The sequence below is a fragment of the Vulpes vulpes genome, chromosome 14 (assembly GCF_048418805.1).
Source record: "Vulpes vulpes isolate BD-2025 chromosome 14, VulVul3, whole genome shotgun sequence".
Classification (NCBI taxonomy): domain Eukaryota; kingdom Metazoa; phylum Chordata; class Mammalia; order Carnivora; family Canidae; genus Vulpes; species Vulpes vulpes.
Genome location: NC_132793.1, coordinates 48,556,998 through 48,577,894, shown reverse-complemented (window position 1 = coordinate 48,577,894; position 20,897 = coordinate 48,556,998). Strand labels below are relative to the sequence as shown.

Sequence of the window (20,897 nt, the reverse complement as noted above, 5' to 3'; positions counted from 1 at the left end):
CGCCCCCTCAGCAATCCTGTCCTTCCTCCTCCCAGAGCCCCGCCCCCGCCAATCCCTGTACACCTTTCTCCCGGTGTCCCGCCTCACTGCCAATCCCGACCCCCAGCCAATCCCTGTCCTGCTCCCTCCCGGAAGCCCGGCCCCCCGCCAATCCCGGTGCTCCTTCCTCCGGAGCCCCGCCGCACTGCCCATCCTGGGCCCTACACCCGCGCGCCCAGCGCTGCGTCTCGCGAGAACTTGGCGGCCAGTGGTACAGTCCGTACCCCCCGCGCGCCCCGGACGGTGGGCCCTTCCGGTCGTAGAAAACCATTGTGGGAGCAGCGAGCGCCCCTTCCTGTCTCTGCGCCCGGGCAGGGCGGCTGGGCGGAGGCTCGGGCGCCGCGAGTCCCGGGCCCGGCCACGTGGGCCGCGGGCCGCGGGGGGCAGGGAGGGGCGGGTCGGGCGCGCACGGGCAGGAGCGCCGCGGAGCGTGGGGCGCCGCAGGTGAGTGCGCGGCCGTCCCGCGCGGGGTTCCGCCCGCGGCCTTTGTGTTGCCCGTTCACTTTCGGAAACTGGTGAACGCGGTGTCAGAAAAGGCGTAAAGCAAGCCCCGGGCGGCGCCTCCTGCCCGGACCGCGGGTCTGGGGCGCGCGCCGCCCGGTCACAGTTCGCGCCCACGCGGCCCGCGTCTCCGTCGTCGGGTCGCGCGTCCCCGCGTCGGCGCCGCGCCTGCGGCCTGACGGGCGGCGTGGGAGGCGGGACGGGCGGCCCGCGGACACGCGCCCTCCAGCTGACCTTTGCCTTGCGTTCTAGGGAGTCCGCGGAGAGGAGGCGGGCGAGCGGACGCCGCGGCCCCGACCAGCGCACCGCACGGGGCCTGCGAATAAGCGTGTCGTCGCGCCGCTCGGCTTCGTGGCTGGCTGACCACCGGCAAAGAGCATTTTCACCAAAACCCCGAAGGGAAACCGGGTGTGAGGTCCGGGAGACGGGCCCGTCGCGGCTTGCGGAGCCCCGCGGAGCCCCCGCTAGGCGGTCGGCGTGGGTCACGGCCGCTGCGCCCGGACTGTCCCGGGGGGTAGGCCGCGGACCCTCGGCACTCGCTTTGCAGGAAAGAGTAGCCCGAGCGTTCAGACAATTTATTGAGTTTTCCAGGGACACACTAGGAAGTGGGGACGCGCGGGTGCGCAACACAGTCCTGCCTTCGGGAGGAGCGGCCGGAATGGCGTCACGGACAGACTCCCCTCGTGACACCGGCCCCTGCAGTTGACCGAGGAGGACACCTGAGCAAGCGCGTGAGCCCGAGGGCGGGGGTCACCTTGGCAGGGCAGCCGGCCCGTGGCCGCCGTCGTTTAGCCCCTACGCGCCCTGGAGGAGCCCGGAGGATGGCAGTTGGGGGCCCGCGGTGCTCCGAGCCTGAACGGGGAGGGGAGGGGCCCGCCTGCCTCCCGGAGGCCGCTGACAGGGGCATCAGGACACTGCAGGGGTGCAGTGGGCCCGCCGGGAGGCAGGAGGCCGGCCCCTCGGACCAGGGCGATGAAGCCGGGAGAGGAGGCTCGGGGGGCAAAGCTCGCCGGACTGTAATGGGGTCAGGGACTGGTGTGTGGTCGTGCGTGGTCACCAGCCACGGGTCCTGAGTCCAGCCGGAGCAGCATTTTAAAGCAGGGGAATTGGGATTGCTTTTGGGAGATCCACGTGGGGCTGTGGACACATTGGTCCTGACAGCTTTAAGGCTGTGGCACAAGGAAAAGGCACCCAGAGGGACAGGGCTGAGAGCCCAGCTGGCCAGGTAGGAGGTCAGAACCATAGGAACCATGAGAGCCCACACGTCAGATGTCGCAAAGCAGCCCCAAAGTCCCCGCTGGGATGTGGGGACAAGGTAGTTTAGCAGGGGCTGTGCTGGAGCAGTGGGGGCCAAGCCTACGCACTTCAGGGAGCCTGGGGAGCGGAACAGCTGGCGAGGGATCTGTGGCCTGAGAGTTGGCTGCTTTAGGTGGAAGAGTTCACAGATGAACACCTGGGAGAGTGGGCTCCAAAGCACAGGTGCAGGGACTGGAGGAGAGGGTTTCCTGTTGGGGCAGCTGGGGGCGGATGGACGGACGTCCTGCAGGACGACTCCTACTCCCTGGTACAGCCCCTTCCCAAGGAACTAGTCTGGGGGTCCTGGGAGCTAGGTGGGCGGAGGACCACTTGTGACCAGGACCACAGTCTGTGAGCTCAGGTCAACTGATCCACACATTCTCTTCTGAAAACACAAGGACACTAGAAATTCAAAGCAACATTCAAAGCTTTATACATTTGTAAATAACCGGTGGGGCTCCCGCCACACACAGTATCCCGAGAACAATTCTCTGGCCGAGACCCACCTATGGTTCACGGGTGGTGCGTCCTGCAGCACCAGCCCCACACCAGTGTCCAGAGCTTCAACCGAGGCCTCTGCCCTCGCTGGTGGCCACAAGGTGGTGGCGGTTTCCCGGAAGAACAGGGCATCCAGTGAACGAGCTCCCAAGCCTGTCCGAGTTCCCCAATAACGGCCTCCTGCACACAGGCTGCTTGGCCTTTAAAAGATGCAACAGGTTCAGTCTTTCTGATGAAACCTTGCAGGTCCAAGAGGATGTGGATCCTGGATTCACAGTTGGGAAGTAAGGCGGCCACCCCTCCGGCCCAGGCCCTTCCCCAGCATCAGGTCTCCGTCCTGAAGCGGGAAGCTTGGACAGTTTTCACGGTCTTTGCTGTGTGCTTTCCAGCCAGGTTGCTTGTAGAGATCTGAGATTTCTCCTCCATCAGGCTGTCCTTAGATCCGTTCCTTGTCTAGAAGGAAATAAAAGGTTCAGAGGAGAAAATGGCAAAACCAATTTTATTAATAAATTTCAGAAATCAAGTTTTTCTTACATTTAAGACCTTGGACTACAAAATACTTCAGCTTCACAGTATCAAAAGCTGTTCAACAAATGCTCTAGTTACAACAACGTGAAGATGGTTTAAATCTTTCAGGTGGAACCTGGTAACGTAATAGTGCAGGGGAACCGGTTGTGTATTGTACCAGGTGGGTGTCAGTTCTCGCCCGGGTTCCTCCTAAACTAAGCTCCAAGGCAGAATCCAGGGCATTCTAGGGCATGATGTCTAGATAATCCAGAGAAGAGCCCTGCAGGGAGCCAGTGGGGAGGGGACCAGCAATGTGGTAGGTGGCGTCCGTCTCCCCCCCCCCCCCCCCCCCCCCCCCGCCAGCACCAGCTGTGGGTCAGTGCACAGCACCTGTCCTTTGCCAGCGGATCTCTGGGAAGTACAGGGAACCAGAGCCCAGTCGCGGACTTCTACAGTCGCTGAGCAAGGCGAGGCATGGACAGGCTGCGCCGCCACCACAACTCAGGCACCGCAGCAGGAGGAGGAAACGGGATTTTCCTGCTTCCCTGTGTGGGAGATCTTTCTCCACGGGGCAACTGGAGCGGGGTTTCCCTTTGGCACAGAGTAAAATCCACACTCTGGTGTCTAAAGCCTGGCTCCTGCCCGCCCCGCTCAGGCCACAATGGCCTTCAGCCCAAACTCCCTTTACATGTAACTCTGTCTCACGATCCCCCCCCCCACCCCAGGGTGGCTCCCACTGCAAGGTCAGTTTTCCACCCGGCTCTCTTCCACCACGGTCTCTGTCACCTGCTGACCTGACACGCCCTTCATTTCTCCGTGATGCCTACTGAATACTTAGACTTTGCTGGTTCGCTTCTGTGTGTTCCATGTCTAGGCCAGGAGTCCGCAAACCCTCTTCTGAGAAGGGCCAGACTGTGGGCTACATCTGCTCATTCCCTGTTTCCCCCCCTGGCCCTGGCCCCTTATTAAGAACCACCCTTTAAAAATGTCAAAGCCAGGGCAGCCCCCGTGGCACAGCAGTTTGGCACTGCCTGCAGCCCGGGGTGTGATCCTGGAGACCCAGGATCGAGTCCCACGTCAGGCTGCCTGCATGGAGCCTGCTTCTCCCTCTGCCTGTGTCTCTGCCTCTCTCTGAATAAATCTTTTAAAGAAAAAAATGTCAAAGCCACTATTAGCTACTGGGCGGTACAAAAACAGACTGCACTTAGCCTGTAGACCAGTTGGCAGACTACGCCCCATCATCCTAGCTGTGCGCATGGGATGTCTGGCATTCAGTCAGGTGACTGAGCAGCTCAGAAGCCGAGAGCCACTGATGGAGGTGCATGGGCTCTGCTCTTGTATTCAGCAAAGTGAGTTAGTCTATGAATGTGCATAAGTGTCTTGAGATTCTTAAGTGTTGGTGATGACGGAGTCCAGAGTAGTTGGAAAAGCAAAACTACAATAAAATGAAATCCTTACTTGTATTGGATCCAACTTTGAGTTTTTAGACAAAAAGTCCTGAAAAATCCTCACAGTAAGCCTAAACAGGTTATTTGCCTACATTGCATGAAAACTAGTTTAGAAGTTATTTGTCCACAGTCCTACAAGTCAGAGGAGACAAATGCCAGTCCCTCTGAATGCAAACCGTAAACCACTGATCTTGAATATAAATTTTTAGAAGATTATCGACTTGAATGATTTGGACAACCTGTTAGCTGTCCCAGACTAATCTAAAATGAGGCAGACTAGTGGAGGTGGTGACCGAGCACCCAGATCTCCACCTGGACGGAGGCATCCATCTGCCGCGGCGGGGAGTGCTGGCTCCATACGGCTAAGACCTGAGCCCTTCCAAGGAACGAGCCTCAGCTGAAGACAGCCTCCGCCTGGCACCTTTTTACCAGGGACTTGGTACGTGGGGAGTGTGATTATGCAAAGGCCCAGCAGCGTTGTGTCCAGGTGGGGGCCCTGGATGGGCCGTGTCAGTGCTAGAGCTCCCTGTGCCATACACATCAACCCTGGCCTTTCACTTCCCAAGTGTTGATCCTAGGAGCTTTCCAACAGACTTCTTCCTCCAGGCAGACCTCCATCTCTGCATCTCTTCCCAGAGAACCTAACAAATTAGCATCGGCTTTCTGTCCCTGCTCAGTGACAAAATGAATCAGGAGAAACAACGGGTAGCATATGACGAGTATGGCTAAGTCGGTTTTCTTAGGTTGTCCATAAACCCCCTGAGTTTACATAGAAAACTATGTATGTGCTTACATGCATTTTTATGGGAGAGAAACAGCAGTTGTACGTGCTTAAAATATACTTAAAATTACAGGCTCTCAGGGCAGCCCAGGTGGCGCAGCAGTTGAGCGCCGCCTTCAGCTCGGAGCCTGATCCTGGAGAAACGGGATCGAGTCCCACATCCAGCTCCCTGCATGGAGCCTGCTTCTCCCTCTGCCCGTGTCTCTACCCGCCCCCCCCCCATCATGAATAAATAAACCTTAAAAAAGAATTACCGGCTCTCACTGGAGTCTGAGATTCATTGCCCTACGTCCCCAAGAACTTTCAGAAAAGCGCTTCTGAAAAATTGTCATCGGTACCAACACCTTAAAACATTTGACCAACCTGATGAACCGTGGAGCCACCGGAACCCTGAGCGTCTGAAGAATGGGTCACAGGAAGTGGGGGTACCAGTTCGGTTTTTGAACTGCAGAGAATTTGTTTCAGAATTAATGATTAGATAGAATTAATGAATCCTGAGCAGAGCTGGAAGGTGGTGATGGGACAGCACGTTCTACACCCCTTCGTATCCCTTCCAGGGCCGGCCACCATGGTTTACTGAGGGGGCGGGCGGAGCTTTTGGATTACGTTGAGCAGGTCAAGTAACTTGCCCCAAATCACAGCAAATAAACAGAAGAACCAAGAACAAAACAGGTGTGGTTCCCTTGTGCTTTTGTTACTGTGACATGTATAAATGGCTTTTTTTGTTTGTTTCCACAGAAGCATTTTCTTGGCCATTTATCCTTTTTCTATAAAACCATGGAGCTATAAATAGCCATGCTCTACATTTTACAAACAAACAAACAAAAAAAATACACAAAACCTGGCCTCTACCTCTCTGCTGGGTTAGCCTGTCTTGCAACCTACTGATATTTACTAAAATTTTGAGCCTTAATTCAGAGTTCAATGATTCACATTCCTACACAACAATACCAAGTACCTGATGCATAGTTACTTCAATAATATATTCATTTAAAATATGCCACCTATTGTGACCATATGGTGAGATATGGCCACTTTCCTCAACAGGAAGACTAAACACAAAGAAATGACTGCAACATATGATATCTGCTGTAGTAACAGAAAATGTTATCAGCTCAAAAAGAAACATGCCGCTTCTCTCAAAGAAGGATGCATTATTTGTAACAAAATAGTTCATATATATATATATTTTTTTTTTTTCTAGAAGTTGCAGTGCACACCGTGGAGGTGCCATGATTTAGCCTAAGTATGGTCTAGATCTGTGCCATCCAACATGGTAGCCACTAGCCACACGGGGCTATTTAAACTTAATTCAAATTGATAATACTAAAATTTCAGTTTCTCAGTCACATTCGCCACCTTTCAAATAACAGCCACAGACACAGAACATTTCCATCATTGCGGAAAGTCCCATGATGCTGTGCTGCTCTGGAGCTGGAGCCATGCAGGTGATGACGTACGCAAGTTTGCCCACTTACTTCATCTCCGAGAGGACAGACCGCTCTCCATCTGAACACTGGGACCGGCGATACTGGCGGTAGCTTCGAGGCGAATGGGAATGCCTGATGCGGACTGGATCGCCTTGAGTCCTGAACAAGCAACCAGAAATGTGAAAACAGGCCATGCGTCAGAATAGGGTAATTTGGAATTTTCACTTCATATGGAAACCACAAAGGAATAAGACCTTGAGAGTTTAAAAAGAATTTGATCCCTCTGTGTTTGGAAAGCCTAAGTGACTTAAATTTCCCAAGCTAACAGTAGAAAGCTGCTCCTTTGACCACACTTGAGAGTGAAACTTGAGTATTTGTACGTGTGTGTGTGTATTCAATGAAAAAAAAATTGTAATGAAACTTCCCTACAGTTGAATTTTTTCCAATACCTACAATGGAAGAAAAAAACCTACAATGGAAGAAGAAAAAAAACCTACAATGCAGACAAATGGCATTCCATTGGTTGGTCCTTGTCCTACCTGTTATTAAGAATTCAATGTCTGGCCTAAAGACAAGGAGGTAGGAGGGGGAGCCGGGGAGGGTGCATACACCTGCCATCTGACCAGAGCACGAGGCCAGTACAGTCATGGCAGGACATAAAGCAATGAAGTAGCATCCCACCATCGCTCAGCCAGCGGGTCATCGTATGCCTCACCCTACACTGGCTGGGAGACTTGTCGGGCTTCCAGGAAGCATGTCCAGTGTGCTCAATCTACAACTGGGCCCATCCGATGGGATTTGTGGCCAGCGTGATTCTCCCCAGGCATTACAGTGATGAGTAAGAAGGAACACTGTTCCCAATCAAGGACTGCCTCAAGAAATCTTTCCTTTTTAATTTTAAAACGGACATTGATCATCAACAGCCCCTCTGGAGCTACCCCACAAACAGGCAGCTGATGGGGGGGGCAACAGGGGCTGTAGTACAGAACAATAATCAGCTGTAATCCCCCCTTTCCTCCCTCCCTCCCTAGAGTTCTAATTTTAGTTAAAATGCAAAGGCGTATTACAGCACTGCACAGAACACCACTGACGAGTCAGAATGGATCATTCACTTATCAGTATTGATAAAACTCCTGTGGAAAGATTTTCAAAGACATACGCACTCTACTTTAGTATATGGAATCTCTTTTAGTTGTTCTTCAGACAATCCAGAAGGGTCCACGAGTTCCTTTCTAGAAGGAAATGAGCAAGAAAATTAAGGTTATGATGCTGACATGAATACTAGTAACTTTCATAATGGGCAGATGAGTTTTCCCTTCCTAATCTTGTCCCAAAACACATTAGTAAAACTAACAGAAACATAAGCCAGGAACAAAGACTTAAAAAACTAGAATGTCTTCAAGGAAAAATGGGGGGAAAGCTTTTTTGTAGCTCTTCTACCTTTTTCCCAGTTTTCCTATATTTAGAATGTAGATGCCTCTCCACCCATCGCCTCCCTACAAAAGATCTGCTTCTCTCCCCCGTGGTAGGCATCTTTTTTCCTTCTGATTCTCTTTTCCTTGGTATTTATTTGTACACTGTTGGCGTGTCTGAGGCCCATGAGGCTAACTGGTCTAGGAGAGGAGGCCTTGGAGCTACCGGTGGGGGCCGCCGGCATAGAAGGCACCAGCAGAGTGCGGGATCCCTACAGTGATGGCAGTGAAGACTACATGACAGGCCTCAGCCACAGGTTGCCCTCCACGCCGTGACACTACCCAGGTCATAAAACAATAATAACAAGAGAACGATAGTACTTACTGAATGTGCTTCCATAACTCTTCTTTCGCCTGGATATCGGGGCTCCTCCTATAAACAGAAAACCACCACTTGTGTCTGCAAACATGCTTCATCTAATGACCTCATGGCTAGCGCTAGCAGAGGGACACGAAGAGTCTGCCGATGGTGACGGTGTCAGCAGGACGGGGTGGGGAGGGCCAATGTGGGATAGAACACGGTGCCGCATCATTCGTCTGCTAGCTCCGCTTTAGGACAGTCAGAGGAACACCAGCCAGGGCTTTACTGGATGAGAGCCCCGAACTTTGGGAGCACCCATACCTCCGGGGTGAGGTGACGATGGTTCAGGGCCTGTTCCTGCTCCTTCGGGCTATCTCTAAGGAAAGGCAAAGAATTCCTCCTGATTCTACTCATGTGAAAGATTCCCAACATGATCCGGGGTTCCCCAGAAGCAGCGACCACAGGGAAAGGACATGGGCCGTCCAGGCCTGCCAACAGTGCCCTGGACCCACCTTTCCTCCTACCGCTGACGTCGGGTTTCTGGGCCAAGGCGAGGCCCCAGGAACGCCAGCACCTGTGCGTGGCTCATACGGTCACCCTCGGTGTTTCTCCATCTCCCTATGTGCCCCACCAGTCTCTTCTCCAAAAACCACTTGAGTGGAAATTATAACCCTACTTTTAAGGCCCTCGGAGGAGAAGTCTGAAGTCAGCACGCATGCATCCACCCTCCTCGTAAGAGCAACGAATAAATACTAGAAATCCATGGTCGCTGCCATTGTTTCTTTCCTACTGAGAAAATGATAAGCTTTTGTTCATCCTTTCAACAGAGCCAAGGCCCAAAGAAAGGACCCCAAACCCTAACAATTAAAAGGCCTGGAGGTTTGCAGAGCCACTGCTGTGCTCTGTCTGGTCGATTTTACCTTCATAATCTCTATCAACATTTTGGGGCTCAGTACCACTTTCAACATACGATATTATCATTGATTTAATTTTTCTCAGTTACTGAGGCACCGCTGAGGCATTCTGGTAGGGCTTCCTGAGCCCACAGAACACAATGAGCCAATTTTCTAGCAATTAAATAGACTAAGTGGGGTTTCGGGTTTTTCCCCCCTTTGTGGGGAAAAAAAATTGCAAAGGTCTTTTAATCAACTCAAAGGGAATCAAAATACAGAAGATAAGAGGAGGGAATGAAGCCTTGGTCCCAAACATATAAAACGTGCTATTGTTAAATGCTGATGTTCTAGAATAAAACCATATGCTTAAAAAATCTGTGTAAAAAACCTGCCTTTCCTCTATCTGGCTGGTGTGATCCTCCGGTCCATTAAAGACTCTGCCAGAGGAGGTGGTGCTGGCAAAGCATTAAGCTATCCAGCCCATTTCCAGAGGCAAGATTCTGTTCTAACTCGGCAGCAGCGTGGGACGCTCTCAGAAGGTCCCCAGTCATGGGAAGTGCGACATCTGAGCTCGGTGACAGAGCCATCCTACTGATAATCATTTTACCTCTGAAGGAGGCAACAGTGAGGCTGTCTGACTTGGGCCGGCTCCTCAGCCTTGGTGCCAGTGACATTCGGGGCATGTGTTCTTTGCTACGGAAACCGTCTGGGCGTCGCAGGATGACCAGCAGCACCTGCGTCTCCCTGACGACGCTACAGACCTCCCCAGCACGACACGCAAAAATGTGTCCCAAAATTGGCAGACATCCCACAGTGGGGGCACCGGCCCAGACTAGAGGTGGCTGGTCAAAGGTTGACCGAGGAGCCGCGAGGCCAGGTCTCTGGAAAGATCCATTATGTGGACATTATGCGGATAATGGGACAGGGCTGGAAAGAATGAGAGAGGGCGGGAACGAAATATTAGAAGAAGGAAGGAAGGGACCCAGGGCGCAGCTGATGAGTTACGACAAGTGGTGTGATTTTGGTGGCATGAGTTTCAAAACCAGGTGCTTCGAGGAAGGAGAAAGAGAGAAGGAGGAAAAGCAGAGGGGCAAGTGGGACGTGCCTGCCCCCGCAACCTCCGGACGGTGGCGGGAGGGGGTGAAGGTGAACAATACAAAGAAAACCTGGTTAACGCTGGATATTTCCCAGTGTTGGAATTGCAGGGAATTTTATTTTATTTTATTTTTTATTATTGGATATTTTATTTATTCATAAGAGACACAGAGAGAGAGAGAGGCAGAGGGAGAGGCAGGCTCCATGCAGGGAGCCCGACGTGGGACTCGATCCTGGGTCTCCAGGATCAGTCCCTGGGCTGAAGGCAGCACTAAACTGCTGAGCCACCCGGGCTGCCCGGAATTTTACCTTATTTATATGTAACCTATCTTTTCTGATTTATTTTTAGCCAAGGGAATTTCTAACTTTAGTTACCAGGGGAAAAAAATAACATACATGTATTTTCATGCTTTAAAAAATTACCATTGTTGCAATTCCAGAGGCAATGCCTTACATTCCCATCTTGTAAGAATTAGCAGAAATGTTATCTTAACCCAAATGGGAACATGAGTCCTTCCAGCCACAAATACTGACCCTAAAAGATTCAGAAATTTAGTCTATATGTTTAAGTTCTATAGTATCTGTAACAGTCATATATTCAAGTTAACTGAGTTCTGAAATGGCCACAAGTTTCAAGCTACTTTAGGGCAGGGAGAAGTTCCAAAGCTAAAGAAACAAATAGAAAAATCTAATTTCCTCCAATTCCTAGACCACCTGTGATTTAACAGATGTAAAGACAGGCAACATACTAATGAGGAATGTATTATTTTTAAGCTTACATCTGCACACATTTAATCAATAATTTAGGATGGATTCATGAGCTGCAGCTCATCACTTTGTGGATTTAGAAAGCTGTGGGATTTTTGACAGCCATTTTTCTTAATTACACAGATGTTTTACTTGAACTCTCCAAATAATTCCTAAGGAAATGGAACATATATAAAAAATACACATGAAGTCCAATATTAGTCCAGTATTATCTCAAAAGCAAAACATCTCTCATCCACACCTTATACCAATGGTCCAATTTAAATAATTCATTTTTCAGAAAAATTTGTTTGATGAGTTATCATTTAGAATCAGCCTCTTCCTTTCTTCCAAAACCCTAAAATAAGAACACTATTTTGTAAAGCTCCAAAGGGTTTATTTTTTTAAAGGATGTATTTATTTTAGAGAGAGAGAGAGAGAGAGAGATAGAGACCATGGACAAGTGTGAGGGCGGGCAGGGGAGCAAGTCTTCCAAGCAGAGCCCCCGCTAAGCAGGGAGCCAATGAGGAGCTGGGCCCCACGAGGTCACGACACCTGACCCACGAGCCACCCAGACCTTCGAGATGTCCCAAGCCCCTCAGCATCCGCCTTCCAGTTATATTAACTAGGGGACACTGCATGCGATGCTCGAGGGTACAATACACTACATTATGGGAAAAATAAATGTGGTAGCATTTGAGTTATTATTTTTGTGATCTTACTACTAAATACTGCTGTAAAAGGAAAATTAGAGTTGAAAATATGTCACTAAGAAACCTCTACGCTTACGAAACATCTTTATTTTAAACCTTAAGCCCTTAACAAACATCTCCGTCATTCCCGGTCAGTCCTGAGCAGACTGGTTCGTAGCGAGCCCAACCTGCCCCTTCTCCCCATGTCCCTGTGTCAGAGGCAGGGACAGGCGGGGAAGCCACGGGCCAGCCACCCAGGGGTCCCCTGCCAAAGTGCCCTGCTACCTCAGGAGGCACAGGACTCTGCGCCCCAGAACCCATGTCCCCCGACTCGCATTGTGCCGGCAGTTTTCTTTTTCTTTCTTTTTTCTTAAGATGTTATTTATCTATTCATGACACAGAGAGAGAGGCGGAGACCCAGGCAGAGGGGGAAGCAGGGACCCTGCGGGGACCCCGACGTGAGACTGGATCCCAGGACCCTGGGGTCACACCCTGGGCCCAAGGCAGATGCTCAACCCCTGACGCCCCCCCACCGTGGCCCACTGGCATCACTTTCCTGTAAACACAGTGAGACCGTGTTGCCAGCAGAGGGCGCCCGCGCCCGCTCACCCCAAGCTGAACCTGCGAGAACTACGGTTTCCACGTCCAGGCAGCTTCCAAACACCCCAATGAGTAAAGGTTCACTCACAGAAAAGCAGCTTCATGAATGTTTTCTGATGCTACGTAAACCAGACGTCATGGCAACGCAGCTGCAAAATGTACTGGAAGGAACCATACTTCTCAAGACTCTGTAGATGAGATCCAACCCTATTTTACTTAAATGGGTTCTTAGGAGAGAGAGGTTTTTGTATTGTATACTATTGTACGTCTCTGGTATTTATAATAAACACAATTTTCTAGCTTTTCATTGCAAATTTAAAAAATCAAAGAACAAATACAATGAATGAAACATGCGTGAATGACGTACCGCAGCATTCTCCCCCCCGCGGGTATACCCCCTCCGAGGTCGGTTATGCACATCGCAGCAGGAATTCAAGAATATGGGAGTAACTGAGAGAGAACTGCTTTACTGTCTATTGGAAACACCAAATGCAAGCATATGTGAGGAACAATTTTACTTTCTCAGATGTTGCTCTAGGCACGACTCCCATTTTTTTTAAAAAAAAGCAGTAGTGGTTCCTCAATTTGCACAGAACCAAACCCCAATCTTCATGTGAGTTGGCCTCACCCTACTCTCTTCATAGCTTCCCTCCTCATCTCAAGGGGGAAAAAAATCAATACAGTGTTTCTGGGGATTAAGCATGATCTGGAGAACTTATAGTAACTGTAGTTGCAAGTATGATGTCACAGGTACTTGAATTCAGACCCGAGTTTTCAGCAAAACTCTATCAGAAAGGTATTATCTATCCTTAGAGATGGCGCTGGAGTTCACGGGAATTTAGCATCCAGCTACCACGAGAGTCCAGAACGCCAACAACGGTCCAATAGCATCTCGCAGATGACTTCCTTGTCAACAAACTTCAGGTTTTTAATATCATTGCTCAAATAAAGGAAAGCCCAGCTTGTCCAATACTGTCATCCTGCAGTGTTCACAGCTTTATCTAGTTGCCTACTTGACATTTCCATTTGATTGCCCACCTGGTTTCTCGAATCTAATAGAACAAAAATCTCGACGCTCTCTCCCCTCACATCTCCAGCTCATGTCCCCTGACCGCACTGCGACCTCATGCCTGCCCACTCCACTCATCAGCCTCAAAGTGCAGATTCATTCAAAAGACATCCAGTGGCCAAATCCATCACCACTGCTTCCACAATGTGTCTTCATCCACTTCTCACCATTTCTACCTGCCACCATCTTCTGAGCTAAAGCCACCTCTCACCCTAGCCCATCACAGAAGTCTTCCAATTGCTCTTCCTGTTAGGAACATCTTCTTTGTCAATCTGCTTTTTTCCAAGGACGCAGAGCAACTTCTGAATGAACCACTCTTCAAACAGACGTCTTCCCCCTTCACTTGTAACTCTTATAACTGCACTTTGGCCCTATCAGCTATATAGTTAGTCAACCAAGTTCCGTTACACAGTCACCTCAAATATTTGCTAAATCTCCTTATGGTTTGCTTTAAAACTAAATTCCAGGAAGATACACATCAAACTCCTCATGGGGTTCTCTAATATAATTGTATTTTTCTGAGATAAACCTCTATCCGATCTTATATTTTTATCATGTAGATAAAAATAAAGGTAAGTAAGATTTTAAGTTTAAAGTGCCATTATTTTCTGATGTCAGCTGATTTAATAAAAGCAATACCCAATTTAAAGATATTTCTCTACGGGGGCATCTGGGTGGCTTAGTTGGTTAAGCCTGATCTCATCAAGCTCAGGTCTGGAGTTTGAAATTATTTCTCCACCTCAAAAGAGTATTCCTGAACTTCTGCTTCAGGCCACAACTCAGGAACTAGTATCAGAAGAACCCTTTCTCAAGAATTATAAAGTAAAACAAAATATAACAAAGCAACTGTTTTGTATTGGGCAGCAGACACGATAAGCCTGTGATATGAGAGACAAGGGAAGCACAAGGCAAGACCCCCAGTGCTTCAGTCTGCGCATGGAAGCTCCTTCCCAGTGTGGTAACGGGGAAGTGAAACTCAAGAGGCCAGGGAGGCAGAGATCAGAATGTGAGGCTATTGATAAGGATGGAATTCACAGTGCAGAACAAAATAAAAAAGGGGGGGCTCCAGCAGTCTGTATGGGGTTTTCCTTAAGGTTGGTCGAGTATGTGCCCTGCACTTCGTCTCTACATAAACAGAGTAAGACTAGGTGAGGTCTAACAGAGGGCAGCTGCTGCAAGGCTTAGGGCTGGAGACACTCCCCAGGGTGTCCAGGGTATGCACACAGAGTGGTAGGGAACAGTGTTCTGACGCTGTGGAAAAGCCATGCTGAGTGCTGTGTGCCTTCAGTCAAGACTCCACGAAGGCGGGACGCCTGGGGGGCTCTGAGGTGGAGAGCCTGCTTTCTGCCCAGGGCGTGACCCCGGGTCCCAGGATCGAGTCCCATATCAGTCTCCCTGAATGGAGCCTGCTTCTCCCTCTGCCTGTGTCTCCGCCTCTCTCTCTCTCTCTGTCTCTCTCTCTGTCTCTCATGGGTAAAAAAAAAAAAAAAAAAAAAGACTCCATGAAGGCCAGGCTTTAGGGATAAGGACCCAGCCTAAAGTAAAGAACGCATCCTAAGCTAATGACAAAGTCTCCAAAGTCCCACCACCCTATCAAAGCATAAAACCAAATGTACAAAGTAAGATCAAGAACAGCAGCTCAGTCCGTTAAGAGGCTGACTCTTGACTTAGGCTCAGGTCATCATCTCAGGGTCCTGGGATCTAGCCCCACCCCAGGCTTGGCTCAGCATGGAGCCTGCTGTCCCTCCCACCCCTCCTCTGCCCCTCCCCCTACTCGTGTACACACTCATGCGTGTGCGCTCTCCCTCTAAAATTAATACAATATTAAAAAGAAGGGTAGCCAACAATAATACAGCTGCCTGCCAGAACACAGTTTGACTCCTCAGAGAAAGACAAACCTAGATATTACCTAAAATTTTCGGCATATAATAAAAAATGACTACATATGTAGAGAGATAAGAAAATATCTAGAAAACAATATAACAGTCAATAGAAACAGATTTTGAAAGACACGGATGTGGGAATTCACCTACAAGGATTTAAAACATCTTGTACAAATGTGTGTAACAATTTAAAGGAAAATATGGACATCATAAATTAATAGATGGTAAATCTCAGCAAATAAATGAAAAGTCTAAAAATAACAAAATTAAAATTCTAGAACAGGAAAGCATGAAGTTCAGAGTGGCTTTAAGAGCAGACTGGACAACACAGGGGAAAAAGTCGACGAAGCTGAAAACAAGTCATGAGAAATGATCAAAATTTAAAAGGAGAGAAAAAAAGATTTTAAATATTAATGGAAACTTGCTTGTGGGACAAAACTAAATGGTGTAGCACATATACAATTGGATGCCCAAGAAAAGAGGAAGACTGAATAGATCAGAAAAAAGAACTTGAAAAATAATGCCCCCCAAACCCCTGAAATTTGGTGAAAAAACCCATCAAATTACAAAAACATAAATGATAAATACAAAGAAAACCACATATAGCCATATGATACTCAAACAGATAAAAACTAAAGATACTGAAAAAAATCATAAAAGTAGCTAGTGAAAAAAAGACAAGCTCCACACAGGGCCTATAGAATGAAGACTGACCCATCGGAAATGACAAAACCGGAACACAACTGAACAACCTCTTTTACCCATCAACTTGCAATCCTACGGCTGGTGAAATTATCAGCCACAAATAAGGGTTAAAATAAAAACATTTTCAAAAAAAACTGAGAGAATGTATCTGCAGTACATAGGAGATGCTAAAGGAACGATAGAGTGTCAGCTCTAGAGGAAGAAACAGAACACCCGGGAAATAGTAAATACATGGGTAACTGTATTCATTTTCTAGGGCTGCTGAAGCCAATTACCTCAAATTAGTGGCTTAAAACAGCACAAATCTCTTATCTTACAGTTTTGAGGATCAGAAGTCTGACCAAGGTCTCACTGCACCAAAACTGAGGTGTCGACAGAGCTCTATTCCTTTCTGGAGGCTCTAGGAGAAAATCCACCTCCAATATTGGAGGCTGGACCATTCTTTAGCTCACAGCCCCTTCCTGCATTTTCAAAGCTAGCAACAGCAGATTGAGTTCTTCTTGAATTGAATCATTCTCCCCCCTCTTCTGTCCCTTTTTCTACTTTTTAAGAACCCATGTGATGACTCTGAGCCCACGTGGGTAATGCAGGAGAATCTTTCTGGCAGAAAGTCAACTGGTTAACATTCTTAATTCCACCTGCGACCCTATTTCCCCTTTGCCATCTAACATAAAATATTACAAGTCTTAGAGATATCTTAATATGGACATATCTAGGGGACACTTTCTGTCTACTACATTAACTAGAACTTTTTTTGGATTCTTTTAAAAAAAACTTACTGTTTAAACAAAGATAATATTGTAACATGGGGCTACTAACATGCAAAAATAAGATATGTGACAATAGCACAAAGGACAAAGGGGATAAATGGAGCTACATTTTTCCAAGATTTCTAAGTTTTACATAAAATATTATGGCATTAATCCTAAACATGCTATGATAAATTAAGGAATCATACTGTAAGCCACTGAGAAACCAATAAAGAAAAAAATAATAAAAAGTATAGGGAAGATGTTAATTAAAAGTAAAGCAGAGTACCAAAAAATATTCAATTAACACAAAATATAATAGGAAAGGAGGAACAAACCAACAAAAAACAGATTCAATAAACAGGAAAAAGAGCAAGATGGTACACTTCAACCCCCAACTGCAACTACAAATATACTAACATTGATTTTAAAAGATAGAGATGGCCAGACTAGATTAAAAAAAAAATCTAACTATACTACAAGAGATCAGGAGATTGATTCTAAATAGAAAGATGTACTGCGGCTAAAAATGAAAGTATTGAGAGGATATAACATGCAAACAGCGAGCATGGAAAACACGTAAAGGCTCTACACGTAAGCATCAGAGTTTGGGCGTGTGTGTGTGTGTGTGTGTGTGTAGCAGACACAGAGAAAGGAGTATTACCAGCATAAAGAAGACACTTCATAATGATAAAAGGGTCAATTCATCGGGAAGACAAAAGAAAAAAAAAAAAAGCAAATATGTAGGTACCTAATACCAGAGCTTCAAAATAACTTGAAGCAAAAACTGACAGAGCTAAAGCATAAAACAGACAAATCCATAATCCTTACTGGACATTTTAACATCCCTCTCTCAATGACTGAAGAGTAAACTAAGAAATCGGAAAGGACACAGACCACCTGAACATCACTATCAGGTGACTGGATCCACTCGACATTTATAGACGGCATCCAGTGCCTGAGAATACTCATTCTTTTCAAGCCCACCACATCATTTATCATGGAAGATCATACACTAGGTCATAAAACGAGTCTCAAAATTCAAAGGACTAAAATATTACAGATTACTTTTTTATCACAATGGAATTAAATTACAAATCAGCAATACTCATGGGATATCTAGAAAATCTAGTATTTGAAAATTAATCCATACACTACTAAAAAAAAGTTTAAGGTCAAAGAAATCACAAGACATTAAAAATAATCTGAACTACATGATAATGAAAACATTTATCAAAATGTGAGATAATTAAAACTATAAATAGGCTTGGGGGAAATCTGAAACTTCATACTTATATTTAAAAAGGATAAAGGTTTAAAATCAGTGTCACCTTAAGAACATGAAAAAAGAACAAATAAAAGAGAATTAATAGAAGGAAGTAATAAAGACTGGAAATCAATGAAATGGACAACAAATAAAATCAGCAAACCCAAGATTAGTTCTCTGAAAATGTAGATTAAGGGGAAAATTAAGAGAAAACACAAATTATTCACATCAGGAATAAAAGAGGTGATATTACAACAGATGTTAAAAAGATACTAAAGAATTACTGTGAACTAATTTTTGCTAAAAGATTTGACAACTTAGATAAAATGAACAAATTCTTAAACCTATACATAACAAGTAAAAATCTGGATAGCTCAATCAATCAGTATCTGTTCAAGAAACAGATTGTAATTGGTAACTTTCCATAAAGAAAATTCCAGGCAGAGATGGTTTCACTGGTGAATTATATCAAATATTTAAAAGGAAGGAATAATGCTAAGTTTTTACATTAAGTCTTTCAGAAAGTGGAGAAAAAGGGAACACTTCCCAAATTATCTTAAATGATCAGTAAAAGCCGGTTACCAAAAACCCAACAAAGATAATACAAGAAAATTACAGACCAGTATTTCTTAACAAAATAATATCAAATAGCATCCAGCAATCTAGGGAAGGGCTAATACATCAGGACTCTGAGGGCTTATCTCAGGAACCCACAATGTATCCTTCAGAACTGAATCACTGCAATTCTCACTAACAGAATAAAGAAGGAAAACCACATACAGTCATTTCCAATGCAGAAAAAGCTTGTAACAAAATTCAAAACTCATTCATGATAAAAACTCTTACACTAGAAATAGAATGGATCTTCCCCAGTGTTACATACAGCTAGCATCGTACCGAATGTGACAGTAAATGTTTTCCCCTAAGAAAGAGAACAAGCGACGGAGGTCTTTGTTCTTACCCCTTGTGTTCAACACCATAATTCAACACTGAACTGGAAGATCTAGCCAGTGCATTAGAGGAAAAAATATAAATAAGAAAAAAGGAGATTAGAAATAGTGGAGAGTGGTCTCTGGTCACAAACAACAGGATTTTAAGTGTGAAAAATCCTAAGAAAAAATTTTAAAAAGCTTCCGGATATATGAAATCAATTTAACAAGATTGCAGGGTAGCAAGATACAATAGTAACATAAAAAATAATCTGCGTTTCCATCGACTAACCAACAATTGGAAAATAACATTTTTAAAGTACAGTTCAGTGCTATTAAAAATATCAAGGGACACCTGGGTGGCCCAGCGGTTGAGCATCTGCCCAGGGTGTGACCCCGGGGTCCTGGGACCGAGTCCCACATCAGGCTTCTTGCATGGAGCCTGCTTCTTCCTCTGCCTGTGTCTCTGCCTCTCTCTGTGTCTCTCATGAATAAATAAGTAAAATCTTTAAACAAATATATTAAGCAGTTAGGATTAAATGTAACAAAACAAATGCAGTAACTCTGTACTGAAATCCAAGGAACATTGCTGAAAGATGTTAAGAGGCTTAAATAAATGGTTAAGAATTTTCTCCAAACTGAGCTATAGATTCAACATATGCCTAAAGTCTTTTTTTGAGGGGAGGGGGGATAAAATCTTTTATTTAAATTCTATTGGCAAACATATAGTCTGTCACTAGTTTTAGGTGTAGAGTTCAATTATTTTTTTTGGTAAAATACAACAGCTGATTCAAAAATTCCCATAGAACTGCAGAAGACCTAAAATAGACAAAGCAATCTTAAAAATAAAAAAAAAAAAACAACACTGGAGAATTTACACTGCCTGATTCAAGTCCTACTATAAAGCTCCAGTAACCAAGACAACATGGTAGCTTAGGAATAGACAAATAGATCAATGAAGTAAAACTGGCCCACATCTAAGCAGTCAATTGATTTTTAACAGAGGCCCAAAGGCATTTCAATGAAGATAGTCTTTTAAACAAACGGACCTGGAATACTGCATGAGCTACCTGGAAAACACTTCTCAATATCTACCTCTCGCTCATACCTACTGAACAACACACCCTAGAGGGATGGCAGACATAAATAAAAAGCAAAATCTATAAACCTGCTAAAAAAGGGTAAGGGAACATCTTTGTGACCTTGGGGTAGGCAAATATTCCTTAAGATGTAAAAAAGCCCTAACTATAAATGAAAACAAAGTGATATCCTGGTCTTCATCAAAATTTAAAATGTCTGCTTATCCAAAAACAATATTAAGTGCGTGAAAAGGAAAAACAACACTTAGAAATACACAGTATACACATCTCTGAAAAAGAACTTCTATCCAGACTACATAAAGAACCCTACAAATAAATAATAATTTAAAAAAAAACACAATTCAAGTACAATGGTCAAAAACTAAACACTTTAAAAAGGAAGATACGTGAATAACCAAAAAGCACTGGTTAACATCATTAGTCATCAGGGAAATGCTCATTGAAACCAAAACAGGACAGCACTTCAAGCCAAGTAGACTAACTTGGGACAAATTAAATAAGATAGAACTAAGTATTTGCAAGAATGAGGCAGAATGAGAACTCGCGTCCATCGCCAGTGGGCGTGTAAAATGATACAGCCTCCTTGGAAAGCATTTTGGTAGTTCATTATTACACTTAGTGTGCTAGAAATACCTCTAACCCAGCAGTTCCACTCAGGTATTTATCCCGGGGCACAAGAGTACATACGCGGCAGATATACTTGGACAGAACATTGTAGAAACTTCTAACACAACAGGAAAGAGTGGAAACCATCCATATGTCCACCAAGAGGAGAACGGGTACAGAAATAGTGGTATCATCATATCAAATTTTGCATATTGCCTCCGGGAATTTTTTTTTAACTTCTTCAACATTTATATATAAAACTTTTTCCTCAATTTTATTTTCTCTTTCT

The 20,897-nt window shown here is 46.0% G+C and overlaps 1 protein-coding gene, 1 long non-coding RNA gene and 1 other non-coding gene across 4 annotated transcripts in view; 2 read left to right on the top strand and 1 right to left on the bottom strand.

The window, feature by feature from the left end:
• The first annotated feature begins 321 nt into the window (after window positions 1-321).
• Window positions 322-4,309, top strand: LOC140595417 (uncharacterized). The gene is made up of 2 exons (XR_011997003.1): window positions 322-483; window positions 793-4,309. It is a non-coding gene; the product is annotated as an uncharacterized lncRNA (long non-coding RNA).
• LOC140595557 (small nucleolar RNA SNORA13) lies at window positions 521-648 on the top strand. Its single transcript, XR_011997291.1, has one exon. It is a non-coding gene; the product is annotated as a small nucleolar RNA SNORA13 (small nucleolar RNA).
• The window catches only part of EPB41L4A (erythrocyte membrane protein band 4.1 like 4A), a 176,910-nt gene continuing 158,258 nt past the window's right edge, over window positions 2,246-20,897 (bottom strand). For both annotated transcript variants that reach the window (XM_072736581.1, XM_072736582.1), the window contains 5 exons: window positions 8,298-8,345; window positions 7,664-7,732; window positions 6,549-6,659; window positions 5,434-5,515; window positions 2,246-2,787 (listed from right to left, as the gene is read on the bottom strand). In XM_072736581.1, coding sequence (XP_072592682.1) covers window positions 2,659-2,787; window positions 5,434-5,515; window positions 6,549-6,659; window positions 7,664-7,732; window positions 8,298-8,345 — 439 coding nt within the window. In that variant the 3' untranslated portion in view covers window positions 2,246-2,658. The remainder of the gene's footprint in view (window positions 2,788-5,433; window positions 5,516-6,548; window positions 6,660-7,663; window positions 7,733-8,297; window positions 8,346-20,897) is intronic.